Here is a 26,364-nt window from a genome sequence, read left to right on the forward strand (position 1 = left end):
ACACAACTTCGTGTGGCAGGGGTGTTTTTTCTTTCATTATTATCTCGCAACTTCGACGACCGATTGAGCTCAAATTTTCACTGGTTTGTTATTTTATGCATATGTTGAGATACACCAACTGTGGAGGCCAGTCTTTGACAATTATCAATAGTGTCCACTACCTTTAATAATAAGTTCCCAAAATAAGCATGGAAGCTCCAATGTGCGTTTAGTGTGTTTGAGTGGTGGATATTGTAGTGATTGGCAGTAAGCTTGAATGTTATTATTACAGGTTTAAAACTGTTTTTATGATTTTGGGAAGAGTGAAAGGCTACACCCGTACAGCTAGTCTGTGAAATTTAAAGATGAAGGGGACATGTTTTAAAGGAAATTCTGACCGTTTATGTTTAGCCTTGGCTCATCATTCGTAATATTTATACCTTGTTACAATGGCGGAAATGGTGATAAGTATTTTGAGACAATTTCGTTTCATATTAAAACATTAAAAAAATAGAAGAAGGAAAAAACCCACACAAAAACAAGCAAACAATACAGCAGCAAACCTAAAAATACTGGGGAGAAATAAAAAAAAAATTTAAGAGAACAATACGCAAGTTGAAATATAGTGACAACTTCTCCCACAGGTACCACGGCGAAAAAAATAAATATATACTCAAAACCTACATTACCGCAGTAACCAACCTATCCATAGACGTGAGGAGTTAAAAAAATACTCCGTAAAGTGTGCTGTGTAAAAGGAACACGATCACGGTCGTCATCGATTACAACGATAGAGTTTCCTCCTTGCCTATATACAACAGGCGTGTGTCTCTGCACAAACCTCTAATAATGAAATGGACAAGACTCTGTAGTTTGGTAGAATTTGATGAAAAAAGGGAAATGTCAGCTATGGAATATCACCTGAGAACACAATAATCATGTTGACGAAGAAAGTATCTGGTTTAAGCGAAGAGTGCGTGGTCTCCGCCTCGACGATGTTCTTCTTTTGAAATCCGACCGTGAGCGCCTGTTGACGCGGTCAGAGTTTAGATAAACGCCCTCTGGTGAAACGATTTCACCTTTCAAAACGTGAAATGATTGCCATTCACAAGGATTTTAACCCTGATTCAAAATAAATGTGACACAAATAAAGAGATAACTTTAGGCATATATATAAATGGATGTCTGGGCCCCTTTTTACACTTTCATCTCGGTTTCTGGACCCTGCTCGTCTCAAAATGTCACTTTTCGAGTTGGGCTGTTTTGCCATGACAGCTATATAGAATTGGGCAAGGCATGTAGACCTCGTCAGTGCCGTCTCACAAGCTTGCAATGACAAAGATACCTCATTTGTTGACATGCTGAAACGGGACACTGGCTTGGCCAGAACTATGACCAAGATCACTGGGAGGCTCGAGACTCCGGATAACCTAAAATGATTGAGAAATACAGTCAACTCTAGCTGTCAAGATCGCTGGGACGGTACAAACTTCTTTATAACAGGAACGTTGTTATAAGAACGCTGTTTAAATTGGGAATTTAAAATGTAATTATGTCGCTGAAACGCAATGTATTGAGTATTAAAAAAAAAAAATTAAATTAACCATAAACCAAGAGGGTTGCAACATATATTGAGAAACGCAAAAGAGGAATGAGATTCGGGGCACAATTTTGTTTTAATAAGCAGAACCTAGAGCGGGTGACAGTCATTCCAAAATTGTATAAATGAAAATTAGAAATAGATCCCCATAGGCCCTACTGGATTTTCATGTTGGCGCTCCATTCAATACAGACTTACATATACTTCCAACCAACCACAAATCACACAAAAATGAAACGAACTTTTGATTGCATGATGTTGAAAAAGATACAATCCTTTAATGGTTATCTCGATTATACAGTGCAAACAGTAAATGCTTCGGTGTCCCCGTGCATTATTTCCCCTGCAAATATGGAAGCTACATTAAGACTCTTGGTTGTAACCACCAACCCTCTTCATAACAGTTACGAGTTTCATCCCTGAATAAAACCATCAGGGCCCAATTTCTGACAGGAAATTTTGCGTATCGTCATTCTTTTTCGTGACACACACCTCAAGAAGCGTCTGTGAATGCTGCTATGATGAATTGTTAAATTAAATGATTATTTTCCTAAATCGAATAACGTAAAAGTACATTTGACGAGTCTTAAAACGAAATCGAATTACCCTTTTCAGTCGCATTCAATTTCGTGCCAAATAGAATAAGCTGGTGGTTAAATTGGCTGCTCATTTTCCGAAATTGACCGAGAAAACCTATATTTTGGCTGCTAACCATAATCTGCATGGTAAGCATAATTTTGTTCTGCTTATTAACTTTTGTGTTTAAGCAGCTCTATCAAATTTGGCCATGGAGTCAGTCCCCAAACAAACAGGATTAGACTTGAATCTTAAAAAAATAATGCCTTTCCCATATATTTAAAAAATATATAACCAATTGAATACTTTGATCTATTGAAAATCTCATTTTTGACATTAGCACGATTTTAAAAACTAGGATCGATATTTTAAAAATAACATGGTCAACACTGATTAAAAAATTCATCTGATCCCGAATTCCATAAAAACTGGTTCAGTAAAAAAGGATTAGAATTTTCTTCAAAATGTATTCCCCATCTTTAAGCAGGCATGGTTAATTTCTGTTTTAAAAACAAGCGTATACAAGTTATTATTTCAAAACAGTGGTCGGTACGACAATGTGGCCTATTTCGTACCCTTTCAAACCCAAACTTTAGAACTTCCTAACTAGACTTTGTTTTGCAATTTTTTTTCTAAACAAATTCTCAAGTAGACCCGCCTTATATTAGAGATCTATTTGATCATCAAAACTGTTCCCTCCAGATTAAAAAATTGCATTCATGACGACATAAAACTCACTACCTTTGGAAAAATATATAAGTGAACGTGAGGTAGTTTGGAAGCAAAACGGTTCATATAGATTTTTAAAGGAATTTGTAGTTGTAGAGTTCAGAAAATGGTGCATATACAGGTATACGGGCAACACTAAATGATTGTCATGTAGACTTCAGATCTTGATAAGTTTTGCTCAAACAAAAGCACCACCGGGTCACATGGAACCAGCTGAAACGAAGAGTGAATATGGTTGACAGCAATATTGAATCCTTCAGACATATGTAATAATCTGTCTTTTCAACTGAGATATATTGCAGCCTGTTTGATCATAACACCATGTATCAAGATCCTTCATGAACAACTGGGTGGAAGGTCTGAGTTTGTAGTCTATAGTTGTACACGATTCAGCCAACGGTAAGATAGCAGTCAGTGATGTTATCTTACTGGCAATGTCTGTCATCAAAACACCGAGGCTGTGTATGTCAGAGGCGATACTATACGGGGCTTGGCCTTCCACAACCTCGGCAGGGATATGTCTGCAATTACGGTAGTACGTTTCCTTCTCGGTCAATGACAAACTGAGGCATCGCGAACTCTCCAACCACTTCGCATTTCCCAGATCAATGATCCGAGCTTCCCATCTGGTTGTCGCCTCTTTTCTGCCCCAGTTCTTCCATAGCAACACGTTATTAGTCTGTATGTCGCAATGAGCCCATCCTGATTGGTGGAGTGCCGACAAACCTTCGACGACGTCAGTGATGATCAATATCCAGTTTAAGAGTGATATCTGGGGTCTACCTCTGAGTGCCTTGGTGATGCTTAATGAAGCTAAACTCTTTGGGTTACCAATGTACTCCTGAGCGAATGACTGCTTGTTAATAACACCTACCACCCGAGGGAAGATGGGGCACTGTTCGACATCAAGCATCGCTCTGATCTCTCTCATAAGAGCAACTTGGGTACCAGACGAGGTGCCACTTATTAATCTCTTGACTGCAACCAATGAGGAACTTCCATCCGATTGGTGGTACCTCATTAACCGGACTACACCACTCTGGCCTCGGCCAAGCACTAGAGGGCGTCCCTCCTTGTTGGCACGACGCAGGTCTTTTTCGTTAATGGTTGGGTACGGCAGAGCATGGTCTTGAACGGTATCTGATGACGTTATGGTTGGGAGCTTTGTGATGGCGGGGAGTTTGATGACATTCGGTTTGATGATCTGTCCGAGCCTAGCAAAAAGGAGATACATATCAAAAGCAAATTAGACATGTTTGTAGGGTATGTTTGTTTTAGACACGAAGAAAGTCGTAACGTAACCAGCCGATTTTCATTAATACGACTTCTGCGTTGTTAGTTATGTTGTTTCTAGTAAACTTCTTCCTTTGCTATTTGAAAAGTCACATCACAAAGAAGCCCCCGTTTGTATCGTGATATAGGTCTCGAGAAGGTCTCAAAAAGGGACCGATGATAGGAATTACATTTTTTGTGTGTATTTTGTTTCATTAAAGAAAGTTGTCATTCTTTCAGTTTAATATCACATTCTCTATCCAGGTGGTGTCTTTAGACAAGAGCTGCCCATAGTCCACCAAGACTAAGACTATAGAGCATGGCATACTGACTATATGGTGAAAAGTTTAAACAAAAACTGTTTGGTTGTTTTGAAGTGGATGAAAATATACTCACTGTAATTCTACGGCTGTTCTTTGTAGGTCTGCAGCATCTACTGATGTTTGCTTGTTGGCAACAGTCTTTCGTCTCTACAGAAAGGACATATCCGGTAAACAAAAGTAAAAGTGTTAAATGAGGAGCCAAAACCCCAAATGTTTGAACTCGTTTTAAAGCCAGTGGACACTTTCGGTAAACAGTGTTGTCCAAAGCCCACACTTCGTGTATCACAACTAGTATATAGAATGACAAACCTGTGAAAATTTAGGCTCAATCGGTCATTTGAGTCGGGAGAAAATAACGGGAAAACCCACCCTTGTTTCCGCACGTTTCGTCGTGTCATTACATGTGTTTACTATAAATCCGTAATTCTCGTTGTCAAGAATTGATATTTGTTTTAATCTTTTTTCAAAAAGTAAAGCATTTCATGGAATAATATTTCAAGAGAAGTATTTTACCATTACCTTTTGTAAACCCTGTAAGTTATTAATTTTTTCTGTTCCGAAAGTGTATAATGGCTTTAAGACGCCGGCCTTATCGTTTCGTTACATCTTGGAAAAAATCCAAAGTTCCAAAGCTATTTTTCAAATTTCATTAAAATTGTTTTAATTCAGAGTAAGATACGGGTAATCGACCCTGGTAAAACTGTTGATATAAGTTGGGTAATACATAATTATGATTTTGTTGGTCATAATGACGGAGATAAACTACAGTGCCAGTCAATAGGGCATCTTTTGAGTCTATGAATCTGTGTTTGTTTGTTTGTTTGTTTGTTTTTGTTAGACAATCTCCACAAAATTATTTTAAAGACAGACAAAAACAATCAACAGCTGACTTACTTTGCAACTATGGTGGGTCTCTTCTTTCGGTCCCGATACTACTTGTCCCATGATGGTGCGTCTTTCAGTGTAAATACTTTCACCCCCGCTACCAAAGCCAAACATTTGGGATCCTGATGAAGTCTTTTCTGAGTCCACGGTGTAACACTCGGCTATCTCACCGTCTGGATATTGAGGCAGGGCGTGGGTGCAGTTGCTGCTGACCGCCCGGTCGTCATCGTTGATGTTGCTAGATGCTGAAGTATTGTAGCTGTAGGGTTCACCTTTGTTTCGGCCCTCCTTCCGTCTGAAGCACCCGGTGAAAATTCCCCAAAGTGTAGCTAGCACTGGACGAGGCCTGGTACAAAAAGGGTACTCCACAGAAAGTTGGTTTTATAACCTTCAAGAGTTGATTTCTGTTTTTATACAACTTGCCATTTTGCTGACGGCAAACCTTCTTTTCGTTCACGCTAATTGCTCCATGCTAAAACTAAATTGATATTATTGACAAGGCGGTCGTTGTTCGCCCTAGACCTTTCCAGCTAAAGCTCTTGGTCACGCAACAACGAACTTGAATTGTGGTTTCAAGTATACTTAACAGCTGGTCCGTAACCATCTGCGTTGGACTCCATTGACTAGTTTGTACAATAAAGAACGAGTTACGTAACTTTGTGCACACAACCGAATACATTAAACACCAATGAGTGGAGTTGGGACCGAGGTTGGGCCTCGTGGGCTCATGCTGGTGCTATCAAAACAAAGGAAGCGTTCGTTTAGCTTCCCTGGGTCGACTCCGGTCTGCCCCCGGTGCATTCGAATAGCTTTGACGGGGCTCACCCGGGTCAGCCCCCAGTGCCCTGCTTGTGGAGTGGGTCATTTGGGGCTGGCCCCAGGTGCATGACGTCACTACGAGAGCGGTGAGTGATCGTTCGTTTAGCTCTTGTCAGGGGCTCACCCGAGTGAGCACCGCAGGGAAGCTAATCGAACGCACTCAAAGCAAGAAAGGTTGAAATTCAGAAAAAAAGTTTTTAATATGTTTACAAAGAGAACGAAGATTTGAAGATTTGTTTTTATAAATAAACAAATAAACAACGTACATAAGATAAATTCCCTGGTCAAGGAGTGATACTTTCGTGATGATGTTGTTGTACTTTCTTTGTTTGCTTGTGTGTTTTGTTTGTTTTGTTAGTTTGGTTGATTAGCGATTACTAAGAACAACATCGTTGTTTTCATTGTAACAAGTAATAGGTGAAGAGTAAACATCTTGCGTAAACACTTAAAACAAATAAGATACCAATACCGCAAAACAAGGAGTGTAATCTTATGTTTATACTAACCGGTTTGTTTTTGAACTTGTAATTTCTTGACGGCTGTTCGATGTATTAAACACAGATATATCTGTATGAGTCTGCACCTTGTGGAGCTCAGTTCTGATGCCAAATTCATTCAGAATGCCTATCTTGTTTGACCTGAATAGCCGATGCTTTCTTTTTGAACGATATCTAAATAATAAAAAGTATAAACAAGTTAGAGGAACACGTTGCCTTGCATCGGACGAGTTGGTCTATAAAAAACGCGTTTGTAACCGTTTGTTATGAAATGCATATGGGTAGAAAGATAATTTAAAAGTAGAATACAATGATCCACACAAATTGCAAAAAATTTCCAAAAATTTGACTCCCATAAATGGCCGACCGTGTTAGTCGACGAGGTAAAAGGAAAACCGTGCAATTTCGAGGCAGGTTTGTGTGGATCACTGTATTCTACTTTTACAGCATCTTTCTACCCATATGCATATTATAACAAACGCTTTTCAAAGACCAACTGACTTGAGCAGGATTTGAACCAACGACCTTTGGAAACGTGCGCCGGTGTGGCAGGAGATTCTGTTCCCATATACGGCAAACTGTGTACAAACTCCGGCGGACAGAATACCCTGTGACACCGGTGTCAGATGCAATTGTGTCCGCCATGCAATACTGTCAGCTCGCGACACTTTTGCATATGCAATCGTGTCCGGGGCTATGCCAAATCCGTCAGGTGGACATGTACATGACTGTATATGTGCGCGTAAGCGAGCGTGCATGCACTGAACCTACGTAGTAAAATATGCAGCATGAATATTCACGTATTTTATGATTGCAGCGAATACCCAACGGCCGAACATCTCACATTTCATTCATGACATTCACTTAGCTTGTAAACAAAAGATGCGAACGTGTTCCGTCGACCAAGGGCGTGATATGGTTTAATTTACTGCAAGGACGGTTTTGCACGGGGGCGGCGTACACAGCTGCATATAATAAAATAATAAATAAATAATATAATAAAATAATAATAATAATATGCAAATGTGTCCGGGCGGACACAATTGCATTATGCAGCAGCGTCCGGGCGGACACGATTGCTTATGCAAAACCGTCCGGCATACATTATTGCATATGCAATAATGTCCTCCGGATAGTACAAAAACTGAGCTATCTAATAGCCCATATTAAGTTGGCAGTCTCTCTGTTTTGTCAATATTATTTTGTTTGGGGTGCCAGTCAGAAGCCGTACAACAGTTAGCTGTCATGTAGACAACCAGGGATCAAACCCAAGTTTGCGATACAACTGGGATGCGGCAGCCATCTCCTAAAGGAGACTCGATATCAAATAATAAACCACGAGGCAAACTCACTTGGTAACTTAAAATGATTTGTTGTTGAACAAAGACCCCTATACCAAGTGTCAAAGAAAAAACTTAGTGTGATCTTCAGATTACACAAATTATTACTTATAATCAATTGAGTTTTATTTGTGAGTTTTGATCCAAGCTCACAAGATAAATCTCCACAATGAAATGCAGATTTCTGACTTGAGTCTGGCTCTAGTGGGATATCATGATCCTTTGATGTCAGAGGGTTGATCTGCCTGCAACCGAACATCCTGCCCAGCCAGGCAAACCTCTTTGGCTTTCTCTTCTTTGCGTGACATCTAAATAAAAACATTTTTTTATTCTTATTTTTTTAATTTTTGTTTTAATTAATAAGTAAACATTTCTGCGCAATTTTAACTTTTGTCTTATGTGCGACATTAGCTACCCGATGTCTTTGTGTACCATGGTGGTATAATATTTGGGTTTATTGAATCATGAAGACGGTGATACTTTGTGAGAGAAAGGTCAAATAGGCCTAAAGCTAAAATTATTTTATAGATCTGCCCTCTTACCTTTTCTTTTTGGCTGAGTTCAGCTTAAAGTAAACCGGGCTCGTAACCTTGGTTCGACCACACCCAGTTATCTCTGCAGGCACATTCTTTGGTATCTCGACACGGTCGGACCTTGTGGTTGAAGAAACAGTAGGTCCTGATGAAACCACCTCCTCGATACATATCCTTTCAAATTTCATCGGCAGATTAAATAAATATTTATCAAAATTCAGAGAGAGAACTTGGAAAACACTTTTTGCTTCAAAAGCTTCTCCGGTAATAATAATAATTGTCTCAATGAGTGCAAAAACACTAAACAAATCGCACTGTGAACTACACGAGAACAAACAGCTTTCTGGTGCAATTTTTTTATATGGTGAGTGGTGTTCCTCAGGTAACACTAAAATTGGACGGTTTGACTAAAAAGTAATTTGTGACGACATAGTAGGGCGCTAAAAGTAGTGTGATTTTTTGGGCGCGCGCGTAAGAAAAATGCGTCACCAACGCTTACCCGGCCGCATTCCTCATACTCGTAACTCAAAACGTAACGTAACGTGATAAATACAAACAGGGAGTGCGCGTTTTTTTTCTTGACCTCACTTAGGTTAACGGGGCTCATTTTTTGTTTTCTTCTGTTAAATAGAACTGTCATCCTAACTTTATTTTTTAATTTGTTTATAAATAAGGATTCCTTTTTTGAATGGATTTAGAAGAACAAAAATGTCCTCATTGAAAAGCACAATATTTACAATTTTGATGTAGGCGCCGCCGAGTAGCCTACAGAAAAATGGTGCTGACGGAGGCCGGTTTCAGATGCAATTGTGTCCGCTCCGGACACTTTTGCATTCATGCAATCGTGTCCGGGGCTATGCAAAAACCGTCCGGTGGACATGTATGCATGACTGTGCATAAAATTAATGTGCGCGCGTAAGCGAGCGTGTAACAAACATGCACTGAGTGAACCTATATGCACCATGAATATTAACGTTTTTAATTTTTATGATTGCAGCGAATACCCAACGGCCGAACATTACCCATGTCATTACATGCACTTAGCTTGTAAAAAAAATGGCGAACGTGTTCCGTCGACCAAGGGCGTTTAATTTACTGCAAGGATGTTTTGCACGGGGGCGGACACAACTGCATATGCAAATGTGTCCGGGCGGACACAATTGCATTATGCAGCAGCATCCGGGCGGACACGATGGTGTACATTATTGCTGCTTGCATATGCAATAATGTCCTCCGGTTAGTATTGCATAGAGGACATAATTGCATCTAGCGACACCGGGACTCAAGTCCGGGAAGCTGGATAATCGAACCAAATCTCCTTTGCGGGATTCGCGGGCGATAAGAAGAAGGCGCCTGCCCATCATCGTGGGGAGGCTAGGCAGGCAGGGAAATAATTATGCAAAGGTCTTGAAACCGAGACTACACTCTCCCAACCACGATTGGGACAATATTTTCAAGTTGGGCCGGAAAGTCTCAATTGGCGCTAGGAAGATTGACGGAGGTCGCTGCACTTTCTTGTTTACGTTCTGTGCTATCCAATGATGCACCATTCCAGCATGGCGGCCTACAACGACCGCGAAACTTCACTTATGGTTCGTATTATAAAAATTGGAATAGGTTTTGTTTTTCAAGTCAAGTGATTTATAAATATTCGTATAACTAAGTATAAAGATGTCCTTATGCACTGTTTTCTGAGTAAAATATTTGTTGAAAAGTTGTTTTTCGTGACATTTCAGCTTTGTAGGAATATACCGGAGAAGCTAACACTATTAAAATGCCGTCTATTTCCGACACACAGTATTTACTTTTCATATCGTACTTATATTAATGTTGGTGTTTACCCATCAACCGATGTGTGTTAGCACTGTATACTCATCATCTCATCTCCATTGGTTCAGTCAGTACTTTCCCGAGTCCTGTGAAAAAATATCACAGGCATGTTACTCGGGTGGGATTCGAACCCAAGACCCTTGCAATTCTAGACTCTATTTCTATCTAGAGCAGTGTCTTACTACACACTAGTGGTTACCGTAGCTAGAGGCAGTTCGAATCCTATATTTTTGGCAGCGGGTACCGCAACGATTTATAATAATAATGGATGTTAAAATTGCATCGGGGACAAAGAATATTAATTTTGTTTTTTTACCTATAAATCGATGTGTGTTAGCACTGTATACTCAGTACTTTCCCGAGTCCTGTGAAAAAAATATCTATTCTCTGCGGAGGAGGGTAATATGATTATCGCAACTGCAGAAGCCATGGCTTCTGTGCAATTTTATACCTGGCTACTTGGTCTTGGAGATTATCGTTGCTCTTTTGGGTTGAAGTGGAATTGCCAGGGAAACAAAGGGAAGACACTGTTTCATTATAACAATTATATTTATACCAAAAAAATGGATTGTCAAGTTACTTAGGCATCCCACTCCAATTATGTGTAAAAGATTCCAATCAGTAATTTCAAGATTTTGTTGATATCATCAGACCATTGGAGATCCTGATTCTGGGACCCATTGCTTGTCATCAGTCTGGGGTCTAGGTCATCAATTACTGCTTCATGCTGGAAATGGAAATAAAAGACACTTTGAAGGCAGAGGTACGTATTAGAAGTATTTATGCTGTTTGTAATTAAATTATCAGTAATGTCAACTTTGAATGGTGCAAATTTTCCATCTTACATAAACTAACTCTAACCACAAGGACTATTTACTCAGGTAAATGTAGTTGCTCTGACACAAAACACAAATGGCCACAGATTTAGATTGAACAAAAGCTTCCTTTAAGATATTACTTGCTGAGGTGAGAAATGAGTAAAACAAATTATTTTATCATGTATAACAAATTTACGCGACCCTCCTGAGTTTTACTGCTGTGATTTTCTTTTCTTTTTCGTCTAAAAACTTGATGACTAATGAGGCTAAAACTTCCACAGGTAAATTATATTACAAACATCTTCATTCACAATGAGTAAGGATTCGTGTAATGGCCAAAAACCTGATAGGTGGGTCTACACAAGGTATCGAAACCCTTTAACTTACACGTGACCTGCATGTAAGACAGAGCCACACACTATGGAGCCCCTCCTGAGATGCCCCCCTACTGGAGCAAGAATGAGAACCTTGCAGAAGAGTCCAATGATATTGCTTGGAACTGCGTCCAGTTCTAGGCCCAATTTCATCATAGAGCTGCTAAGCACAACAAATTGCTAAGCATACGTTTCTTCCTTGATAAAACTAGAATTACCAACCAAATTTCAATTTGTTGCATATTGCCTGTTACTGGTATTCGGCTGTTGTTTGCTTATCCTGAATGTCACGTGGAAGTTTGGTTGGTAAGTCTGTTTTTATCAAGGAAGAAATTTCAAGCTAAGCAAATTGTTGTGCTTAGCAGCTCTATTAAATTAGGCCCTGGTTGAATCACAATATCTAGTGTGTGTGTGGACACAATAAGAAGAAGGATAGATAGGCCCTAGATAAAAATGTTTAGTTTTTAACTTAAAATGGTGATAACTGAGAAGTAAGTGAAAGCTACTTTTTGTCAATAATTGTAGCTGATTTTCAAATGTCTGTTTATCAATTACTTTATGCAGGTCATGAGGCTGGCTTTGACCATGCACATCCAGCAAGACTTCATTGGGTCAAATGGCAAACAGAGATGCATAAACCCATAGCAAGAAAGCTTGTTGCACAGTCACATGGTACGATACTTTGTGTTGTTTCTTATTTCTTATTTTAAAAAAATCAAGGGCTACCCTAGGTGATCGGCTTTTGTGTACGCTGCTCCAAAACAATGGACTAATCTCCCTCCTTGTATGAGACAATCATATTCACTTAATGTGTTTAAAGGGTGGCTGCAGTGTTTTTTTTATTCGTTTAAACGATTAAACATGACTTTTTAAACCTGAAATATTTTTTTATATTTTTTGATTAAATGCGCAAGTATTTTAAAAATGGTTTTCAAGAGATTAAACGTTTGCATAAACGTGACGTCGTGTCGGTAACCCGAGCCGTCGGGGCCCCCTGGCTGTGTGCATATAGAAACGTGTGCACTGTGTGGCCTGGTACCTAGGCGCGTGTAGTTAGGGACCAGACTCTTTTTGCCGACGATATGTTTGAATTCCCGACTTGACGTTGATGATAGGGGCGGTAACAATCCATAAAAGGGGGGGGGGCATGACTTATTCGCTCATTACGCAAGTCAGATATGTTGGGAATAAACAAATATTGATGTTCAATACATATATCAGAAATAAATTACAGCAAAATTAACTGTTTTATTTTAATTCACTGCAGCATCCCTTTAAATCAAAGTAAAAAATCTATTTTTTTACACAACTCATTTAATTCCCTCTTGATCTTTGTTTGTTTCTTTTTCCCTGCATTTTTTTGTATTTCTTTTAATGCAAACTCTTATGCAAATGCTTACTTCTTAAAAAGGTGGCGATGGTAGTAAGCATCCAATGAAAAAAAAAGTCTGAAGTGCCCCCCCCCCTTATTGATAAAAAAAAATATGAATTTAAAAGATTGTTGGTGGCGACTTTTGGAAATTTCCATGGTATCTGTTTGATTGCAGCCCTCACTACGACGAGAGATGCGGTAGTAACAGCTGTCAACTCGCTTATTTTTTAACTGTTTATGGATTTGACTTTTATTACTTTTGTTTTTAAACTTATACACTGAGCAAATATCTTGATTAAAATTCTTGATGAAATAAAATTGCACTTAACTGTAAATGTAGGGGAAACACATTGTTGAAATTTATATTACTTGCGTTTCTGAAAGTGAGTGGGAACTGTTTTAGAATGAGCAACAGAAAATTGACTAGAATGAGATTTGCACCTGCAACCTACAGGTTTAAACTGGTGCTCCACCAACTGATGTATCTAGCCATGTGTTGGCAGTTGTTCATTTTGTCAATATTTTTGTTTGGGGCGTTTGTCACTTCTAGTCAATTTTTCTTTATTCACCCTAAAATTGATTTTCTGAATAGCCTGTCAGTTTTCAATGTGGTTATTCACTGATTTACTATTTTTGTTTACTATTTTAATTATTACTAGATGTGTTTGTAGCTCTTCAGAAGCATGGATCTGAGTCTCCAGATTCCACCAGAAAACCACAGTAAGATACTTTGATATTTTATTTTAAAGGCACTGGACACTATTGGTAATCACTGTTAGCATAAAAACTTACTTGTTAATGATCAATGGAGAGCTGTTGATAGTATAAAACATTGTGACAAACAGCTCCCTCTGAAGTAACATAGTTTTTGAGAAAGAGGTAATTTCTCTCCCACATATTAAAAGACTTCAGGCCTGAAGCCTTTCACTGCAAATATTTTGCAGGAGTTGAGCACAGGTACAACCGATGCAAATTATTCGTTGCGAATTTGGAACACATTTGCATTTGCATTTTCAGGAAGTATGAACTGGGCTTTATGGAAAGTGTTTGTTTCAATTTTGTAAAAACTAATTCTTTTTAACATTAATCCGGAGGTAGTTGGTTCGAGTCTCACTCTATTTTTTTTTTTTTTTTAAACCCCCAAAAAATCTTTTTATTTGATTCATAGAATGGTGAAGTTCAGTCGTCGATACCGAGCCTTCATGGGGGAATGTGTACAAGACTTGCTCCGAGCAGCAACAGGTAACATAAATAAAAACTGCTGCCAATTCATTCAGAAAAAAACACAACAGATAGACATTTCCTGCAGCCAAATACAACATGCAGACTCGGTGTTTTTTCAGGAGATGCCGTTCCATGACTCTGTGTATGATCATACCAAACATTTGACATGGCTGTTTCTGTTTTCTTTGAGCAAATCTTTATTAGAGCTCAAAATGTTACTTTTTCATAGTTTCATTGACGATTCCTTTGCAGCATCTAATGTGACTCATGAGTAGTGTGAGTCACAGCTCAGAGTGAGTTTTTACAGCTAGATGAAGTTTCTTAATTTTCTTTCATAGTTTCATATTGACGATTTCTTTGCAGCAGTTAATGTGACTCGTGAGGAACAAGAGAGTTACACAGCTCAGAGTGAGTTTCTATATCCAAAAAGAGTGACTCACATACAGTTCTCTTTCATAGTTTCATTGATGATTTCTTTGCAGCATCTAATGTGACTCGTGAGGAACAAGAGAGTTACACCGCTCAGAGTGAGTTACTGCAGACGATGGGTATCGTGTGGAATCTATGTGAGATCCTCTTTGTGGAAATCTTACCAGGTAAGCAGCAGAAGCAAACTTTATTAAAGGCAGTGGACACTATTGGTAATTACTCAAAATAATTAGTAGCATAAAACCTTACTTGGTAACGAGTAATGGGGAGAGGTTGGTAGTATAAAATATTGTGAGAAACGGCTTCCTCTGAAATAATGTAGTTTTCGAGAAAGAAGTAGTTTTCCACAATTTGATTTCGAGACCTCAGAATTAGACTTAGCGGTCTCGAAATCAAGCATGTGAAAGCACAGATGACAGGGGTGTTTTTTCTTTCATTATTATCTCACAACTTCGACGACCAGTTGAGCTCAAATTTTCACAGGTTTGTTGTTTTGTGCATATGTTGAGATACACCAAGTGAGAAGACTGGTCTTTGACAATTATCAATAGTGTCCAGTGTCTTTAAACCATGTTCAATAAATGCCTATTCAACCTGGGTCAAAATAAATGACTTTGCAAGATTTTAAAATATCATCTTGACATGTTAAATGAGTTTTCTAAATGTCTCATCTCATTGCCATACCAAATCAACAGAGCGTGTTTTTTAGTGGGGAAATCCCCAAAACCCCTTGCAGTATCGTAACTGTCGTGTTCAGACTGACGGCCGTGATGACGTCATACTTGCTGGCGACCGCACCCATACCACCCTCCCAACAGTTTGAACAGTGGTCCAACAGACTGGAACATGTACTTCTGCTAGAATACTCAACTAATTTGAAATGTTCCCACAAATGATCCTGACTTTTTAGACGCTCCCTTTTTGTAAGAAAATCTCTTTTATCAGTTCTTATGGTTGTAAAAAGCCATAGCGGTGTAACAAATCTGTGGATTCTGATAGATGGTGTCTGGCCCCAAAGCAAAACATAACATCAAGTGACGCTACTCTGGCCGAAGTCGGCTCGAGACATTGTGACCACATGTTTTTTTCAATGTTAGAATTTCGTCTCTGCCATCCAGGCCAATCCTGGGCAGCTCGAACAGCTTGATCGTGTTGTAGGCCGATGGCGTTGAGGTCGTCTATAAGCTGTAATATGTAGGTGCAGCGGAGGCTTCAACCCTGTCAAAAGCGTTCGGATGGTTGGTTTTGTGGATTTAAGAAGGTAGCAAAAGGCACCTCAGTTCTTCGGAGAGCATGGCCAATTACACAAAGATGACTTCTCAGCAGGGTTGTTGTGGCAGGTGCTATGCACGTGTGAGCGTACAAGTCTTGTGTTGGACCAAGGAATGTGCCCCAAGTGAACAACACAATGATACACGAAACCTGTTACTAACATGATCCTAATTGATTGATTTTGTTGGAACAGGTGGTGTGGTGTTACAACAGCTACAAGACTGGCTGAAACTCCACTTTACTGAAGGTGATCAGTATGCCAGAAAGGTGCTGCAGTCAGATGGGTGTGAGACCAATGAGGATTACTGGTATGCTGTAAGTAGACAAAATCTCCTCACCTACATTGTAACTCTCGCCATTAATAATGAACCGTTCTACTGATCATTATATGCACTATGACATTCTAGCCATTTGATAGACAGATATAACGATAAATAGATTGACTTAAAACTAATAATAGTAAAGACTTGTAATGCGAACGTATCCACCCTGCTGGATGTTCAAGGTGCATTAAAACAAAAACAAAGCGAAAGAAAAAACACACACAACAAAATTAGTCCTTGAAAACCTGTGACATAAGATAAGTTTGATAAGTTTGCTCCAATGCAGATCCATTTCGCCTTACTTTTCCCATGACTGGTTCAGCAGCTAAAGAGTGGAATGAGCTTCCCTCCTATATTAAATCTGCTGAAACAGTGAATGTGTTTAAGAAGGTTCTCAAAACATACCTCTTTCCTAATTGATTTTTTGTATTTTATTGTTGTTTGTTTGTATAATGTTTAATTTATTGCTCTTTGTAACGCTGTGATATGGTTTTACCATGAATAGCGTGCCTAAATGCTTAATAATAAACATAATAATAATAATAATGATAAGAGGAGATTTGAATATTGCGGTACAAAGACAAGATCTAAGATGAAGTGGTAGAGAGTTCCAGATTGTGGTGCAGCTGAAGAAAAAGACTCGTCACTTCAGTAAAGTAATTTAGGAACATAACAAAAGTGCATTAAGAATTTGTAATAATAAAAGTATTTTATTTTGAAAGCTCTCTTTTGTTTTGATGGTAGATATTTATCTATGTGATGCAAGGACGCCTGGTGGAGGCCAGACATCTTCTATCTCTCCCTCTTGATCATCAGCAAGATACTCTTCAAGTAAGTTATGAAGGTCACCATTCTGCTCTATATAGGATTTGAGGCAGCATGGTGAGGTATCAATATTTATTTGGTGTGCGGTAACACCATGTGTGTATCTACTCTCCAGGTAGAGTTTGTGTTTTAGAGAATTGTCTTGCTATATATTCTACTGCCGCGGAGTAGATTTTTCGGGAGACTTCTCAGTTCTGAAAAGAACTGTCCTGCTTTTAAACTACTACCTGGGTGGAAGGTATAGAACAGTCTCGTGACAATGACTAGCAAGCTGATCGAGATGTTGAGACCAATTTCAGAACTCACTCCGCGGCAGTGCAGTTAATAACATTCCTTTAAGCTTAAGTAGTAGTCCCAGCCAATTTTCTATACCTTCCGCCCAGGTATTAGTTCAAAAGCAGGACAGTTCTTTTCAGGACTGAGAAGTCTCCCGAACAATCCGATAAATCTACTCCGCGGTAGTAGAGTATAACAAGACAGTTCTCTAAAGAACAAACTTTACCTGGTAAGTACATTCTCCTCTACTATACCAGAACTAGACCCAATGGCATAATGTAACTTAATGCAACAGTATAGAGATGCGGTTGATAATCACTGTCAGGTAGCTAAATGTGGATGGGTCCAATGCTCTGGATGAAAATGCAGCTACAGTTTACTGCAATCTTTTTCAACAAGTATACACTGTTTCAACTGAAAATCTTCACAGGTGGCTAAAGCCCGATTTATACTTCGTTGCGAATTGTGAGGTCACAAATTTTGAGGTCACAAATTTTGAGGTCACAAATTTTAAGGTCACAAATTCGCAACGAATAATTCTCATCAGCTGACTTGGGCTCAACTCCTTGCATTCGCAGGGAGTATGAACCGGGCTTCATATTGATTGATGTGTTTTATTGATGTATTGTTATTTTGCTCTCGTCAGGTCTACAGAAGAATGGACAAGCTAATGAATGACATGCCTATATTCAGTGCCACTAGCCGCCAATCACTAGCCGAGTTTGATCTAAAATGGCGCCATTGGCAGGACCAGTGTCATCAGGCCCTCGAAGACAATGTATTTATATCTTTTGATCCGCTGAATACAATTTGCAGGGTGAGTTGAATTGACTTCTTCTTTCTTCTTCTTAAGATTACAGGCTTGTCTTCCAATTTTGTACAGATTGCATGTATTGTTAAAAGTTTCACAGTAAGTGAGTTTGAATTGTTGTTGATTGGGATTTGAGGCATTGCATGGTGAGGTATCAATATATATTTGGTTTGCGCTAACACCATGTGTGTATCTACTTGCCAGGTAGGTTTGTTCTTTTGAGAACTTGTCTCACTTTATAATCTACTACCGCGGAGGAGATTTTCGGAATTCGGGAGACTTCTCAGTTCTGAAAAGAACTATCCTGCCTATAGATGAGTTGTCTTTGATGCGTTAAAAGGGGAAAAGTGCACGCATGTACGCGCTCTCAGCCAATTACTCTCAGCCAAATGGTAGCTGTTCACGCATGCACAATTCATCAAATATGCAGCCAATGATGCGTATTGCAATCCATCTATTGACTACTACCTGGGCAGAAGGTAAAAATCCGCCGGGACTATAACATTAGCTATGCGCCTTGAACACCCGGCAGGGTGGATACGTGCGCATTACAAGTCTTATTATTATTATTATTATTATTATTATTGTTAGCTTGAGTAGATCGAGGGGAATTCTCTTTATAAACTATCGTGGTGTGAGTTCTTGGTCTCGACGTTTCAACTAGCTTGCTCTAGTCATTGTCAGGAGACTGATTTTATTGTTGACATTGAAATTGTTTTTTTCTTTTCTTGTTTTGTTATAGATCTTATCCGGCAATCAGTCAGTGTTGTTAGAGCTTGAAGATCTAACAGGCAGCTGGTATCAGATGCTAGTCACTAAGCTTCTCTACACCAATCCAACAGTCAAGGCATTGGATCTTGAGTACCATGCTAAGGTAAAGTACCAACAAAATAGCCATTAGGTGTTAAGTACCATGCTAAGATAACAAACTTGAGAATGTTAGCTCCTCTACACCAATCCAACATTCAAGGCATTGGATCTTGAGTACCATGCTATGGTAAAGTACCAACAAACTAGGCGCAAACTAGGTGCATATTTGTTGCTCCCCAGGGAGCTGAGATGGTCTAAGAATACTAAGGCCCAGTGACCAGGGGTAATGATTAGGCCTGGGCGAATTATTCGAATATCCGGTTAATGGCAATTAGGTTTTCCTATCCGTAACCGCGAATGCCTTTTTTTTCTTAACCGGATATCCGCAATGGGCGCGAATACCTATTCATATACCGGATAGTTCTGTAATTACAACCAAGTAACCGGATATTCTTTAATATCCGAATATCCGCGGACGTCGGGCGACAACTGATAGGAATGTTTTGTCTGAATCCTTATGAAACTACTATTAAGACAGCATAAAACAGCATAAATTAAGTATTGAACTATGCTCACCTCCGTGAAGAGTTAAAACAATGAAATTTCTGACGTAATTTGTTCAAAGATTACGAAAGTTTTCCTTCACGTAGAGTCAATCACGATCAAAAGAAAAAGCAAATCGCCATCTTTAAATTAGATCCGGTTATTTTTATGAATGAACCGAGTGACACTGTCTAAAACTAATATCGATCCGCCCAAAAGATTTAATTCACAAACGAACAGCGCCCTTAAATAGCGCCCTCTAGCGGCGAAAACACTATTCGAATATCCGGTTAATTTCGGATAGTTGGCCAGCGGTATTCGAATACCAAAATTTCACTATTCGCCCAGCACTAGTAATGATGTTGGCTGTGCTTTGGGACGCAATATGGTTGTCACCAGAGTCGTAATGGCGTCATTTATATCATATTCATAAATACCTCAGACAGTTTCGCTATTTATTGGTGGAGAGCGCGTCACGTGGGGGTGTTTAAATGGTTGGTAATGACCGGCTTGAACTCTGTTTATAACCGGTTGTTTTCGGATAACACGCGCTAGTCTTGGTGCGGGCGATGCGGGCGCTGTCGGTGAGTTGGCCGCAGTGTGTGTGAAAGGAAAACGAGAATCGTCTTGCACAAAGACTACGTGCACGAACGTACCCGAAAACTGTCGCCTCAGTCATAGCAATGCAAAACACGGACGTAGAGCTCAAGCACGTCGGAATACAGATAAGTTTTACAGAGTTTCTTACTTTATTATGCCTTTTAACCAAAAAGGCATTTATGAATGGGAATAAAAGCGTAGTGACTCGTTCTTTAACTGGTGTTTAAAACCTTGCAGGCTTGTTGCTGTATGATAAAGGCCCTCGCCTTCAGCTCGGGCCTTTATCACACAGCAACGATCCTGCCGGTTTTAAACGACCGTTTAAGAACTCGTCGCTACCCTTTTGTTCCCTTATTTGACAGTGATCTTTTTTGTTTATGTAGGCCTGCATTGATGTATTTGGAGGTGTATCCAGAATGGGGGAGTTAGACACAATCTTAAAGGCAGCCTTTGAGTTTGATGTTCACCAGGTCATCAAAGTTAGCAGTCTGAATTTGAGTAACTGGTGGTTTGTTGCCCACCTGGCTGATTTACTGCATCACTGTGGCCAGCTTGATTCACATCAACTCAAGTAAGATTTAACAACTCTCTTTCCGTTTTGGTTTTCATTCTTGAGGCAAGCATTGTGAGGTTTTCGGTGTATGTTATTTCTTTATATATGATCAGGGCCCAATTTCATTAAGCCCGTAAGCACAAACACTTACTAAGCACAGACAAATATTGCTTAGCAGAAACTGGTTTCCAGCCATGAGTGGATATTTGTTCATTTCAGAAACATTTATTTCCACATGGATAAGCACTTTAGAAACTAAACATTTTTTTACAAGAAAACTACTATTTTACATTGTTGTAACTGGTGCTATGCACTCACTTTTTGCTTAGTGTAGAAATTTGCTAAGCATTAATTTTCCTGCTTAACAGCTTTATGAAATTTGGCACTGATGATCACAACTCCCTCATCAAAAATCTTTATTGACTATTTGGGTGGTTTTTATTTCTTGATAAAACAAATGTTGTGGGTGGTTTTCTGAAATTGTACCACTTCACCAACCACTGATATGCTTGTCTCAGGGGAATGTTTTCTTTCCAGATGCCATTTACACGTTTTTCAGTGGGATCAGTTCGCGTTTGTTACTTGAACTTAGTTCATAATCAATGTAATACCCCTTGTGGAAAAACCAGGCACTTCTCAAAGGTAGTAAAGTTGGTCAACGAAAAGCGTTTGAAACCATTTGTTATTAAATGCATATGGCTAGAAAGGTGTTTTACAAGTAGAATATAATGATCCGCACAAATATGCCTTGAAATTGCATGGTTTTCCCTATACTTTGTGAACTAAACACGGCATGCAAATTTTTTGGTTAACTCCACAAAATGGCTGACCGTGTTAGTTCGCAAACTAGGTTTCTCTGCTGCTTAGCGAACTACGTATGTGGAACAAGTTACCTTATAACATTTTGTCATAGTCCATCACTAGGCCTTCGGGAAAGCTTTTAAGACCCACTTCTTTGAGTCCTAGCTTTTGTTATTCTGTTATTTCACTTGTTTAGTTCTGTGATATGGCTTTTGTAACAGTGCCATATAAATGCTATTTTGCATTGTATTGCACATACTTGTGTATTACTTTCCTTTGGCAAAAGACCAAAGGAAAGATTTTTCTCTTTCAAATGCAATTATACTTTTTTGAACTATCTTTTTGACGCTTCTAAACATTTTTTTTTTTTTTTATTTTTCAGTTTTGGTTCCAATCTGAGAGAGTTTCTACTTCTTGACTATGCCTCCACTCTGATGTCACATGAGAGGTTTGTAAAATTGGTTACATCTCATTCATATTCATGAGCTACGGTCCCTTTCTGGTTGGCCAAATATTGTTTATCTTCCTGACCAATTAATGTGATTCCAGCATAGTGCATAGTTTTATTTGCATTTTTTAATCACAAACACATAATTGTACCGCATTTTGCTACATAAAGCAAACAGAACTTGACCAAATGTTTTGAAAAAATTGCAAATGTGTGTATAAGTTATTGTATTATCTTTTTCAAACTTGATTGTTATGCAACTCTTTATTTTGATTTTCAGTTTGTGGCAGGTTGTTGCTGGTTACTTGGACCATTGTCCCGAGTTTGGAAGGTGAGCACACATTAATGAACACCTTTAAGACACTAGACGGCAGCAGATTTAATTTGCTCCATTTGCATCCTAGTATGCCAATGTTGTAAAACTCTCATTTTAGTATAAGACCGGTAACACTGCTCAAAATCTTAAATTCTTATTATTTTAAGGAGTGAAAAGCATCCAATGTTTCTTGCGACCAGTGTCTTGCAGCGTTTGATAATCTATTACTTGAAGTTTCCATCACTTGGCTTTGTAATGAAAACTGTGAGACTACATTAAACAATACTAAGTCTATGAGTTAATCAATACTAGGCGGGAACACAGTGTGGGGACAAAGAACAGCTCCCTGAGGAGCCTCTTAGTATGGCGGTTAGGTTGGTGTCTTGCCTCACCTTTCACCTCTGGGACCCCGGTTCGAATCACACTGTGTGGAGTGGGTTTTCAGTCCCTACTTAATTGCGTGGGTTTTCCCTGCAATAATTCTCGGGGGGGTTTTCCTCCCATATCTAAGACATCTAAGACATGAAATTTGTTCATTGTCTTCTCTTGTCCCATTTTGCTCTAATAAGAGCGTTGAGAATATTTATCCGATGTTTTGTTTGTATTTTTTTAGTCATTACCTGGAGCTGTTTATTGAAAGAGTTCCTCTCCAGTCCGAGAAAAAAGCAATGAAAGTATTGAGGATATGCGAGCAACGAGAGATGACTGATCAAGGTAATTGTAGTTTTCATATCCCAGATGCAATCTTTACATTAGGGCCCATTTTCATGGCTCTGCTTTCTGCCGAATTCTGCACTTACAATCGTGGAGTACGCACAAGTACAAGCATTACCTGTGAAATACGCTTGACGTAAGCGCGGAATTTCCTGCTCCCGTCAAAACCTGTAAAATCAATTTGCAATCACATTGGTCCCTAAAGCAGGCCTGATTATTCTTGGAGGCAACAGAGGCGATTGCCTCCATGCCCCCTGATCATTGGCTTGTTGCCCTTGAAATGCTCCAGTTGAAATTTCCTCATAGGGTGCCCTTTACCAAGGACAAAATGCCTTGGTGCCCTTGCCCTTTCAAAAAAAATCATACAGGCCTGCCTGAAGGGTTATTAAAATGCAAATTTTTTAGTTGATCGTTTCGTGCTTCATTTTTCTCTCTATAGTTAAAAGCATCTGTAAGGTTCTCGGGATGCGCTCTTTCCAGCATGGCCAGCTGGGCTCGGCCCTGTCTTGGTGTATCCGTTCTAAGGATGCAGCATTCGCTACGTTCCTCTCCGATAGATTCCTCTCGGAGTACAGTGCTGGAGGAGGGTTCTCCAACCTGGATCTTATTGACAATCTTGGGGCAGCTATGCTTCTCAGCGATAGACTTACATTTTTAGGTAAGAAAGAAATTTGTTGGTATCACTTTCAACAAATTGTATTCATTAAAGGCACTGGACACTATTGGTAGTTACTCAAAATAATTGTTAGCATAAAAATTTACTTGGTAACAAGCAATGGAGAGCTGTTGATAGTATAACAAATTGTGAGAAAAGGCTCCCTCTGAAGTATCATAGTTTTTTAGAAAGAGGTACTTTCGAACTCAAATAATAAAAGACTTCAGGCCTGAAAGTCTTTTATTAGGCATCTGAAAGCGTTCAAAGTAATGCAACATTCTCTAGCAACTTGATGACCAATTGAGTCAAAATTTTCACATGTTTGTTATTTTTATGCACATGTTGGGAAACACCAAGTGAGAATACTGGTCTTTGCTTAATTCTTAATTTGCTTAATTTTGTAAACTTCTCATCTGGCTCTTTAGGGAAGTATCGTGAGTTTCATAAGCTGTATGAGCATGGTGAATTTCAGGAGGCTGCAAGTCTTATACTCTCACTCCTTACTGCTAAGTTGGCTCCTAAAAGGTGAGACAAGTAAACGCTTAGCAATAATCTAGGCATTTATATAGCATATTCATTTTGGTTTACCCATATACACCGATGTGTGTTAGCACTGTTTATTCAGTGCTTGCCCGAGTTCTGTGAAAAAATTCACAGGCATATTACTCGGGAGGGATTCGAACCCACGACCTTTGCATTTTTAGAGCAGTTATTTATATAGCGTTACTTCCAACTTCAATCTCACTGCTTTACATAAAACCATATTTAATGAAATGAAATAAAAGGGAAATAAATAAGATAAAACTAACAACTTTTATTTTTGGATCTTGTTTCAGTTTCTGGTTGATTTTACTGACTGACGTCCTACCTTTACTAGAGTTGGACGTCGTCATCTTCAGTAGTCATCAAACGTTTGAATTACTGCACTGTCTGAATGAACTCATGCAGTGGTACACCTCGGAAGATTATCTCAAGTCAGAAGCAGCATCCTCCAAGAGCAAGGTGAACATACACGGCAGCCATCTTGGGGTCTTGGTTCCAAAGAAACTCCTATCTGCATAGTCTTACCAGGTTATCAGCCAAAATACCATGTCGCGTTTACAACTTGTGACTGGTATCCTGCAAATTTTTGCTTAGCATACAATTGTTTAAGCAATGTTTTCTGCCTAAGCAGAATTGGGCCTTGATTTGCATGGTGGTGTCTTTCCTCACCTTCCACCTCTCGGACCCCGGTTCAAATCCAGCCCGGGACATTATCGGGATGGAAGCTCATTTTTTTGTCAAATCAGCCTATCTCATCCCTTTTTACTATTCCTAGGACTTCCTCATCAAATGGCGTTCGAGCATTTTCTGCTTGTGCTCCTAAACTCCTTTACCTAATAACATTGAAAACTCATTTGTTCAAATCCACTTACACTTAGCTTGTTACATGTCTGACTTAAATTATTCATTGTGTAATTGTCATTGTATTCTATATTTCTTTTTTGTAGTATCTGTTTTGTTTTTTGTTCTGTGCCTCGGAATTATTACTATTTATTATTATTTATAAAAGTTTTTCTTTCAGAGTCATCCCCCAACCCCACTTTCCCAGCCAATTTTAATATGTTTCTATGTGATCATTTTCAGGGACAACAAGAGCTGGAGTCGGACAAACTGGAGCTTCTCAAACTGGCCCTAGCTCGGAACTTAGCAAGGGCTTCCCAGGAGGAAGGCATTTTAGAATGAACCAATCACAACATCCGACTCTTGGTGTTCTTAGATTTTTGGCATGTAAGATATGACAGGATTTGTCAATTAGAGATGGACTTGAGCCATTGGAGTTGAAGAAGGACTACTCCCAAAGAACAAATGTTTTTGTGAAACTGTATTGGAAAGAGAGCATCTCAATCATGTATTATGTTTAGTTGAAACAGATGATCTGATTGGCTCCAAGAGACAATTCACCATTCTCTGGACCAATCACAAATTGGATTATATTATGGCTGTGGCAAACTAAACTATGCAACAATGTATTACTCCCCCAAATCGGGCCAAACTTTGCTGAATACAAAACCTTTTATACTTCATGTCAGGTTACATTGTCAGGTAAACAATTCTGAAATAAAAATTGTTGGACAAACTTTGCAAATTTGTATTTGATTAACCAGGAAGTGAAACCAACGAAAACCCTGCATATGTAAATAATATGGGTTTGTTAGCGTTTTCGTTAAAACATTTCTATGTACAGTAACAGTAATAAGCTACGATAGATACTTTATAATAGACTGCAGTATAATGACTTTGTCAAACTTTGATACAACCAATTTGACCTACTGTTGCAGTGGGAGACAAAAGGCCTTTTCACACTACAAAAAATCTCTGTGTTGGACACGGATACGATCCGGATGATGTGCACTGACCTTTTCACACTACAACTTTTCAACACGGTGTCGATCCGGATAAGGCACATTATCCGTGTCGAAACCAACCCTGCCCGGGAGGTGGGTTGATAAATCTCTATCCGTGTCGAAGATTCCAACAGGGATCGAAAGGCGTAGTGTGAACACCTCTGGGTTAATTTCTGATCCGTGTTGAGTGTTGTCCAGCGCGTAGAAAAACTGCGTACAAAAGGCGTGCGTGCATAAAAAGTAGCCGCGTCCTGCTTCGATCCATGTAAGATTTTGTGCAGTGTGAAACAGTCGGATAATATCCGGATTGAAAGTTCGCGTGTAACCAAAAAAGCTGATTTCCTACAGAGCTAGTGTGAAAGCGAAGCTGTTTGTATCCATGTTGAAATTTTACCGAACCAACACGGACCCTATCCGGATAAGGTTCGAC

At 39.2% G+C, this 26,364-nt stretch overlaps 2 protein-coding genes across 2 annotated transcripts; one reads left to right on the top strand and one right to left on the bottom strand.

Moving 5' to 3' along the window:
• Nucleotides 1–2,227: 2,227 nt before the first annotated feature.
• LOC117292933 lies at nt 2,228–5,835 on the bottom strand. The gene is made up of 3 exons (XM_033775108.1): nt 5,374–5,835; nt 4,553–4,626; nt 2,228–4,098 (listed from the first exon to the last, which is right to left on the bottom strand). Exons 1-3 carry the CDS (start codon nt 5,476–5,478, stop codon nt 3,141–3,143), a joined length of 1,137 nt encoding a protein of 378 aa, XP_033630999.1. The 5' UTR covers nt 5,479–5,835; the 3' UTR covers nt 2,228–3,140.
• A 4,250-nt stretch (nt 5,836–10,085) lies between these two features.
• Nucleotides 10,086–25,875, top strand: LOC117292294 (nuclear pore complex protein Nup85-like). Its single transcript, XM_033774299.1, has 18 exons — nt 10,086–10,145; nt 11,035–11,146; nt 12,140–12,247; nt 13,607–13,667; nt 14,116–14,189; nt 14,654–14,767; nt 16,066–16,187; nt 16,940–17,026; nt 17,943–18,113; nt 18,850–18,981; nt 20,444–20,631; nt 21,797–21,862; nt 22,143–22,193; nt 22,792–22,892; nt 23,332–23,550; nt 23,973–24,072; nt 24,384–24,549; nt 25,174–25,875. The coding sequence occupies exons 1-18, from the start codon at nt 10,092–10,094 to the stop codon at nt 25,270–25,272; spliced, it is 2,025 nt and encodes a 674-aa protein (XP_033630190.1). The 5' UTR covers nt 10,086–10,091; the 3' UTR covers nt 25,273–25,875.
• The last annotated feature ends 489 nt before the right edge of the window (nt 25,876–26,364 follow it).

The sequence above is a fragment of the Asterias rubens genome, chromosome 7, assembly GCF_902459465.1.
Source record: "Asterias rubens chromosome 7, eAstRub1.3, whole genome shotgun sequence".
NCBI classification, from domain to species: Eukaryota; Metazoa; Echinodermata; class Asteroidea; order Forcipulatida; family Asteriidae; genus Asterias; species Asterias rubens.